At 32.3% G+C, this 10,000-nt stretch overlaps 1 protein-coding gene across 4 annotated transcripts in view; it reads left to right on the top strand.

The window, feature by feature from the left end:
• Positions 1 to 10,000, top strand: part of LOC145299553 (neutral amino acid transporter 9-like) — a 134,669-nt gene that overhangs the window by 74,146 nt on the left and 50,523 nt on the right. For all 4 annotated transcript variants that reach the window (XM_080144414.1, XM_080144413.1, XM_080144417.1 and 1 more), the window contains exons 6-8: positions 1,720 to 1,811; positions 4,496 to 4,559; positions 8,895 to 8,988. In XM_080144414.1, the coding sequence (XP_080000540.1) occupies positions 1,720 to 1,811; positions 4,496 to 4,559; positions 8,895 to 8,988 (250 nt within the window). The remainder of the gene's footprint in view (positions 1 to 1,719; positions 1,812 to 4,495; positions 4,560 to 8,894; positions 8,989 to 10,000) is intronic.

Here is a 10,000-nt window from a genome sequence, read left to right as displayed (position 1 = left end):
TTTATTTTTTTATTTATTTATTTCTTTATTTTCTATATATTTATTACTTATTTATTTATTTTTATTTTCCTTTTAGTGTCGTTTAACAACTCTTGCTGATATTTCTTTAAGTGATGACCTGTAGATTTCAGTTGACCTATATTATTTTGCCCGATATATTTTTTCACGCCTTTAACATTTCCTGTCTGGGTCGTTTTGACTTTTGTTTCCCTTTATTTTATATTTTATATTTAACTTTATCATCATTTTTTTTTCTCTCTTCCCATATCTTTCTTAATTTCTAAATCGAATGTAATTGTTTAAACAACCTATACCTCATTTGATTCGCCTTTTATTCCTCTATAATTTTACATGTTCATATTTGGCTTTAAATTGAGGTATCCTAGTGTTCACCTTAATTTAAAAAATTAACTTCAAATTGAGAAGGCAAAAAGAAACTCCGCAGCAACAAATAGGCTTAAAACCAGCTTAAAATATTTACCTTTTGGACAACAAAACATCTCTAATTATAATTGTTGTTGTTCCACGTTATACAACATAATATTTAGTGTATATGCCTCAACTTTCTTTTAGCGATCATCAGGAGCTCATTAATCTCTACATTTCTGGTTTATCCAATCAAGAAATCGGCCGTAGATTAAAATGTGATGAAAAAACTGTACAAATGACTATGTAAAAGCACCAAAACACAGGCAGTGTTCATGATGCCTCTATATCTGGTCGTCCTAGAGATTTAAAACAGTTCCTCAAATCCATAACAAATCCATAGCAGTGTAATCGTGTTAAAAAGGGCTCTCTTTCTACAGTTAAGAATAGACTGAAGGAATTTAATTTGCAAGGCTGTGTTGCATGATTTCTGTAAAGAACAGAAAGCGCCGTCTGGACTTCGTTAGATGCAATGAAGATCATGACTCTTCATATTGGTTGAAAGAGATTTTTATTGATGAAAATTGGAACTTGCCAGGTGTAAGTCAACTTAAAGTGCTCCTCTATACGTGTACAAATATACATTTATATGTTAAACTGCATTGATTTTTAAAGTTTTGATATCTGTATGTCCTTAGGCCATATGGTAACAAATAATGATGGAGATCTAATGTTTTGGTTTCGATTTTAGCTGATGGCACCCAGGGCATTTTTTTTTTAAACCTTTGAAATCACTACTATACATTAGGTACAATATAATAATCAATAGAGAACTGGTTCTATAATAATATATACAAAATCTGCATGAATTAAAATATTTAAGTGCATTAAGGCAACCCACTAGTGTGTGTGTATATATATTATACATGCAGTTATTGTTAAATCCAACCCTCGGGCCAAATAGACACACACACACCACCACCACCATCATAACTACAGCCACAGTCAGACTCCCACACATGAACACACCTTTTCTTTTCATGCCTAGTGCTACCAGATCAGGCTGTTTGTCCTGACCGAAAATACACCTCTTTTTACTTCATTTCAATTTCCGTATCAAAATCGTTTCCCAGAATTATAATTTCACTGCAAGAATATCTTGTCATTTATTTGTCAATAACGCCTGTGTTTGATCTGTTTCTAACCCCTTTACCAGCCAATATTTTTTTCAGCTTACAAGACCCTTTTTTTATCTTGTGATAATCGTCTGACAATTTTTTCATCTGACAATATCAAATAAATCATTTATAATTATAAAAACTTGTTTGTTTTTTTTTTGTATTTATTTTCCAGGTGATGCCTGACCATATGATACCGGCTAAGTTTTATACAATCCTTACAATCTATCAGCAGACAACAGGAAGACAGAAAAGTATTATAACCATGTAAGTAAGCATTTTGATCGATACATACATGCTTAATTCTGACTCCAAGTCCTGAAATTTTCAAACATCAACTAAAATTTAGTTCTGCTGAAATTTTAAAAGGTTTGATTCTGGGACTTGATGGTGAAATTTTTGAAAGTCCAACTCCTGATTTTTGTTCTTGAAATTTTAAAAGGTTCAACTCCTGAGCTCGAACTGCTGAAATTTTAAAAGTTCAACTAAAACTTGAGCTCTGTTAAAATTTGAAACAGTCCAACTAAAACTTGAGCTCTAGCTGTTGAAATTTGAAATGGTCCAATTCTGGTGCTGACTCCTAAAATTTTAGCAGGTTCGATTTTGGCTCTAAGAATTTTAAAAGGTCCGATTCTGGCTCCTGAGATCTTAAAAGATCTTAACAAAATTTAGGCACTAACTGCATAAATTTTAAAAGGTTTAACTGAACCTTGTTCTTTGATTGCAGAAATTGTGATTGCAGCTGTTATATTGTCCGATAACAATTGCCTAATATTTTTGTAAGGTCTATATAATTTCTGCTTGCACGTTTGTTAAACGCGTTTGAAATTATATACGTTCTGTTTGTTCAAATGATAGCTGATGAACAATAGCATAAACAACTTGATTTTATTTACAAAATTGACAGACCGCAGTAAAATGACAAGTGGTTGGCCTGGGGTGAGTGGTGGTGCATGTGGCCGGTGCAGAAAATTTCTTCACTGACTTGTTATGACTCTCTTCTCTCTGTGTTTGTTATCAGCTTTTTTTTATTTACGTTCCATAAATCGGAATTTGATTTTTCTATTGTTTTGCATTTTTAGCAATTTCAATCCAGATTAAAATTAGGATATCCAATTGTTTCCATTTTTAGGTCATTTTCCATGACCCCCAACTTCGATCGGTATGTAGGCTAACGTCATCACTCAGCAATCAACGATCTCTTTGGCATTGCACCTATATATTTCTTGGTGTTCCTTATCATCTATCCAACATACTGATATTTTAAAATAGTTGAAAGAAACGTAAAAAAAAAAAGGGAAAAAGAAAGAATCTGTCAGTCATTTGTACTCCATGTGATATATGGAAGTAAAACCTGGCCAGTAAGGATTGAGGACATACGTTGCATGGACAAAAATAATGTAAGAATGATACAATGGATATGTAATGTGAGTTTTAAAGACAGGCTTAGTTCTCATGATTTCAGAGGAAGTTTAAATCTGGACAGTATAGGGAGACGTGTGAAGATCAGGAGACTTTGATAGTATAGCCAGATTGAAACAACAGATGAGAGTTCTTGCGCCAGTCAAACAGTTAGAGTAACAAGTCCAGTCCACAGGAAAAGGTCAAAGAAAATATGGGTGAAAATAATAAAATGGACAAGAGAAAGAGAGATAAAGAGATTAGTTTAGAAGTTACTTTTTTAAAATCTGTTGTTGCAATATTTTTTATATAATATAAGGGTATGATTAAAGAAAATTGGAAGGTTTTACATATAGACAATGATGGTATGAATTGACCATTCAAATAAAGACACTAGCAACCAATCAGAAACCGGAATCGCTCCATAAAAATATTGGCTCTGTTAGAATTTCCACACATAATTTTTCAAGTCAACATGAAAAAGATTTTTGCTCTTTGTCTGCAAACTTTTAAAGTTCAATACTTATACAGTTCAGCTAACTCTTTTTCATTTCCAGAACTTGTACAGATTGTTGTATGATGGCATACCAAAAAGAGGTCTGTTGTGTAATGGTACCATAGCACCATATGTGAGATGTGTACTTGAGACGAAGGGTTCATCCTGATGTGTATACGTGTCATTTAATGTCTATGGTGATTCTTCACTATCTGAACCCTTAAGTTATGTTGTTGTGGTCTATTTATGTTCCAATGCTATGATCGTCTAAATGTTCATTTGCATGTGTATTTTGGACATACCTTAGTTTCATGCGTCATTGATCTTGATCCACCTGGAGTTCATCTTGTTCTTGGAGGGAAGGCTGGAACCTGTTTGAATGAATATTCATTAACTTCCAAGAATGCAGATTGTATTTTATATAGTTTTTATCCACTTTCCAGGTGTCAATCGCAGAAAGAATAAAAATGTGATTATCTTTACTTGAGTGGTTAAACTTAGGTCTCCATTCTAAGACATGTCAGCTTTCTCACTGGTGAAAGGACGGGGGGGGGGGGTGACCTGTTAAATTGCCTGCCCTTCTCAACATCCAGATTTCAACTCAAATGTGATCTCCACCTAACCTGAACCACATGACTCACACGTAGATCCGATCAGCTGATAAGATGCTCCTGGTAAACTTGTCTATGATCTATCTTTGTTATATTTTGACAGGTTTTTATAAACATTTTTCATATTCATCTCTTGTTTATATTTCCAGTTAGATAGATAGATGGATAGCTACAGAAATCGATAACTAAGTCAGGAGATATATCGATGATACATATATAGATTAATAGATAGATCGACAGACAGATAAATGACTAATAAATACTTTCTTGTGTTCGACCTTCTACATAACACAGATTAGTTACCCATCGGAAACTCTTCTGAAATTAAACATGGCTTTCAGTTCAACATCTGCCAACATGTCAACAAGTAAAATAGACGTCAAACCAAATACGTTGATAATGATATTCTGAATAATGATTGATTATTTTTGTTTCTTTGCCAGATTTGCCTTATGGAACACAATGATGGGGACAGCACTTCTAAGTATGCCTTGGGCAATTCGAATGGTTCGTACCATCTAATACTACATTTATCATCTGATTCAAGAAATATATATATATATATATATATATATACACACACTGTATTAACAAAACCAAGACTTCAAAAAAAGAATTGATAGCAACCAAAAGTGTATCTCATTGTTAGTTACAATTGTTTCAAGACTAATTGGACAAATTCAAACATTATTGCGTTTGAAAATTTTCACATAACCAGCCTCTCTTCAGACTTATTGAATAAAAAACACTTTAACAATAGAACAATATGTAAAGACATTTCCCTTAAAGGAAATAAAACATGTGAAAACATTTATCCCGGATGCATCTTTGTCAGGAGCTTATTTAAATATTTATATCGCCTAATTTTCGTATCATTATTTAAAACCTGTCATAAGAAGTTACCACAAAAAAAAAAAAAACTGTAGCCATTTAATATCTTTTAATAATACTATTTGTTGATTTCTTAAATTAGATTTCTATATTTCTTTATTTCACATAATTTATTTTTAAAAGATTTTTTAGAATTTTATTTTTATAGTCATAATATGGCCACATCAACTAAGCTAAAACGTTACGGTTATTTTAGTTTCGTATTCAACCTATGCTCGCTACTTTGTTTACAAAAATATCGGCTAACTTATTTCTTAGATTTAAGACCAGTTTAAGTTAATATTCTATTTAATAGGGAAATAAAGTCCAAACATTACCTTATACTTATTTAATCCTCATTCATCATTCAAGGTTATGGATCCCATTCTATTTCTTTATTCCATTATTCGCTTTCGTTCTCATCATTGGCAAATTGGCAATTGAGATTGGCAAATATCGAGTATTCTTAGCTGCGAAAGGGAGATAATCCCGCTCGTTATTAATTTTAACAAATTTAGTTGAAATTATGGGAACCCAAGATTGGCCTAGACACTTATAACAGTTAAAGGGAGACAACCAAGGCCGTTTATATATATATATATATATATATATATATATTTATTTATTTATTTTTTTTTTTTTTTTTTTTTACTATAATAATTAAATACCTACAGACACTAGTGTTTCATCCTTTCGGGATTCTTCAGTGCAGGGTGTCACGACTACTACCAGTCGAACGATTCGAACCCCGCGACATGAGACATCTCTGGCTCGATTAGCGGAGGCCGTATCCATTCGGCTACCATTAATCATGTGAAATAGCGTTGAATTTTTAAACATTTAAATTTAAATGTTCATTACGTCAGACAGACAGTGATCAAATCGTTATACGATGATCTACGCATAAGGCTAATCCTAGAATACATATAAATATGATATTTTAATTCCTGCAGATTTTATATTTATTATCGTTGAGCCAATTTTCCATTGATTTTTATATTGTACTCAACATATAATAGTGATTTCAAAAGGTAAAACATTTTTTAAAAATATAATTCAGTTGCCATCAGTTAGAATCAAAACCAAAATGTAGCTCTCCAATGTTATTCGCTACCATCTAATCTAATGAAACCTGCATATCAAAACTTTACTAATTAATACAGTTAAGCATATAAATGTATATTTGTGCATGGGTAAAGGATACACATTAACTCGGCTTATGCCTGCCAAGTTCCAATTTTACAATTTTTATCCCCTTAACAGTTACTTTTTTGGCTAAAAATCAAATCCAATGTATTCCACAGGTCCACATACCTTAGACAATGTACGTTCAATAAGTTTTCAGACGTTTTTTTATTTTTGTACAGGCATTTAAAATTGTAGTAAATTCTTAAATTCAGTATGTTATTGCTATACATTTTATGAGATGACTAATTTTTATGATTTCAGGTTCAAATGAACAGTTACAGCAGGAATTGAAATACGCCCTACTAAAGCCTGATTGTCACAGCTGGTGAATTTAAAAGATGCAATCTAGACATGAGGACACTTTAGAAGAACGATGTGCAATGAAATTCTGCTTTAAACTTGGAAAAAATGCCACAGAAACATATGAAATGCTTCAGACTGCCTTGGGACTATCTTGCATGAATCAGGCATCAGTTTTTGATTGGCATAAGAGATTCAAGGAAGGCAGGGAGTCTGTGAGGGCTGATGAGAGGTGTGGGGACAGTAAAGAAGTCAAAACACCAGAGTTGATTGGTCACATAAAGAATTTCATGGATAAGGACCTGTCTTGTATCTATAGAAACAACAAGTGTTCAGCTTAATGTCAGTGTGGGAACTGTACACAATTATTCATGAGGAACTGAAGATGCAGAAGATTTGCGCAATATTTTGTCTCAAGAGTGCTCTATCCTTGTCACAGACTATTTGACCAAGATGGGCATCAAGACAGTTCCTCACCATCCCTATAATCCAGGCCTTGCTCCCAGTGACTTTTGGTTATTCTCTAAGCTCAAGGAAAATCTTGGAGGTTGTCGTTATGAGACAATTGAAATGAAAGAGGCTGTGATGAGGGTCATTGGCACGCTCACACAGGACGATTCCATGGGGCGTTCCAGAAGTTGTTGGAACGGTACAACAAGTGCATTACAGCCTCAGGAGATTACTTCGAAGGGGACTAGAGTTTCATGTGTGTACTATCAATAAAAATGCCCATACGAAAAAAGTCTGGAAACTTATTTAAAGCGCCTCGTATATCATGTTTCAAGTCTATAGATTAAAAATTGATAGTAGTTTGGTAGAGGGTGTTCCACACACACAAGTTCACATTTCTAATATATGCAGGTTTATGTATAAATCTGTATTAAAAAATAGTGATCCTTAGGAAGATTGCGCATCTAAAAAAGATTATCATTTTGAGGCTCCCAAAATTCATACTAAAATTGTGTTTGGTGTACCGGCTGAGTTTCTAGGTGAAATTCAGTTGTAATACTTTTGTGGGGATTAAAGTTCCATCCTCATTGCTGGCAATACTTGGAATACAATTGCAAATTGCTTAAGATTTCTACCTGGTCATGGCTGATGGAACAAGATCATGCTTCCCCTATGCATTAATTAAAGAGTTCTGTACAGATTGTCGGGTACTTGTGCAGTTTAATCAAGATAGTAAAAAATAAAAATATTGAAAAAAAAAAAAAATTATATTGTATGTATCCGTTACAGAATGAAGTTCTCTGAAAATTTTTTTACTTAATTTGATTAAGTTGGGTTTTTTTTTTTTTTGGGGGGGGGGGTACAGTGAAAAAAACAATTTCTTATGATACCAATTAAAAGGTAGCTATGTTTCGATTTTCAGGAAGAAAAGTTATCATTTAACGTAGGGAGGGGGGTCAGTTCTTTAGACCGGGTTATTTCTCTGTGGCATGTTCTAAAATCCAAATATGGCTACCTTAAGTGTGCTGTCATAAAAACGGTGTAAAAAAAAAAAAAATCATCAATTAAATTAAGTGAAATTTTTTTTTGGAGGACTTCAGTCCAATATAACTTCTTTTTTTTTTTTATATGTTCATTTTTTAATGTCTTGATTAAACCTGTACAAGTACTGATTGTTGAGTTCAACAGAAAGATTTTAGAGTTCAACAAGATACCCTTGAAGAAGGTCGGAGATGACCGTTGTGCAAATAACTCAAGATGAGTAGTCCAAATGATCCAAGTAATTCAAAATCAATTTTGTGTTAAATACCAAGTGTATCTCTAACTGGCAGTTCAGCCTGGCTTTGCTTGGACCCTATGTAATGTTCATAACTTTATGTGCATATGTATTTATATATATTTAAAATGTTGACTCATGTTCAGGTAACCTACATCTAAAATTTCAAGTGTTTAGACCCAAAATTGGCGGAGGAGTACAGTAGAGGTTTTAAAGGTCAAATCGTTGAACTTTGACTCCTTGACAGCCAAATTTCTGGCTGAAAACTGATTAAAAAGATTTTCCCAAATCTCAATACCTCTTATGTCAAACCTCGAGTCTATAGACTGAAAATTGGCAGTAGTTCAGTAGGAAAATGTACACACACACACACACACACACACACACACACACACACACACACACAGACAATTTCACTTTTATAGATATATAGATAAAGAAACAAATATAAGACAACTAATAACGTGTAAGTTACATCCAGACAAGAAATGCATATAAACACAAACAGAAAATGATAACACATTGTTATAAAGATTTCCTCTTCAACACACGTGCTCATAAACACTAACTTGACTTTTAATAGAATTTTCCACTCTCTGTTAAATTTTAGCCTCAGATGAGAAATACCGTTTTTAACGTTATTTCCACCCACATATAATCATACTATGTTAAGATAAGACTTTTTAATCAAAATTCCACCAATTTCGAAACTGATGGATCCAAATTTTAATTTTATTCATATTTTTCTTTGTCCACAGGCTGGTTTTGCTAATGGCATCGGGTTGTTGATCTTCATAGCATTCCTCATGTTGTACTCAGCCTATCGAATCATGACGTGCACTAAAGAAATGGGTGAGTCATTTCTAACTTTGGACCATATAGGATATAAGGACCCCTGGAGATCGCAGAAACAAAAACAACAGTTTTTGATTGACACTGCTTGACTTTGACCTTTGCATGTGACATCTTTTAATAAACATAAAGAAATGTAATTGTTTGGTTTTAAGATTATATTTTTTATATAGGATTTATTTTTTTATATTTACAAAACTTTTTAATAAAGCTATTTGAACGAAACTTTAATAAAGCTATTTGAACGAAACTTTAATAAAGCTATTTGAACGAAACTTTAATAAAGCTATTTGAACGAAACTTTAATAAAGCTATTTGAATGAAACTTTAATAAAACTATTTCAACAAAACTTTGATAAAGCTATTTAAACAAAACTTTTTAATAAAACTATTTGATCAAAACTTTAATAAAGCTATTTGAACAAAACTTTAATAAAGCTATTTGAACAAAACTTTAATAAAACTATTTGAATGAAACTTTAATAAAGCTATTTGAACGAAACTTTAATAAAACTATTTGAACGAAACTTTTTAATAAATAAACAAGGAATAATTATATTATATTTTAATAGTTATATTATTTTTGGTAGGCATTTTAATTTTCAAATTAGAAGATTGTTAATATGAGGAAAGTTATTCTTGTCTGCGGTGTGACCGGTATCACAAGTTTGGGTACTTGTACAGTTTAATCAAGACATTAAAAAATGAAAATATCGAAAAATAAAAAAATAAAAAAGAACAAGGTTATATTGTATGTATCTGTTATGGAATGAAGTCAAAAAACAATTTATGATACCGAGCAAAAGGTAGTCATGTTTCGATTTTTAGGAAGAAATGCTAGTATTGAAGATGGGGAGGGAGTGTTGGCACTTTAAATTGAGTTATCTCTCCGTGGCATGTCCAAAAAATTCAAAGATGGCTGCCTTCATTGCACTCTCATAAAAACGTTTTTCCGTTGTAAAAAAAAAACTACTCAATCAAATTAAGTGAAATACAATATAACCTTTTTTCA

This window comes from Euprymna scolopes, chromosome 2 (assembly GCF_053919585.1).
Source record: "Euprymna scolopes isolate OS-2025 chromosome 2, ASM5391958v1, whole genome shotgun sequence".
In the NCBI taxonomy this organism is placed as follows: domain Eukaryota; kingdom Metazoa; phylum Mollusca; class Cephalopoda; order Sepiida; family Sepiolidae; genus Euprymna; species Euprymna scolopes.
This window is presented reverse-complemented; position numbering and strand designations above follow the sequence as displayed.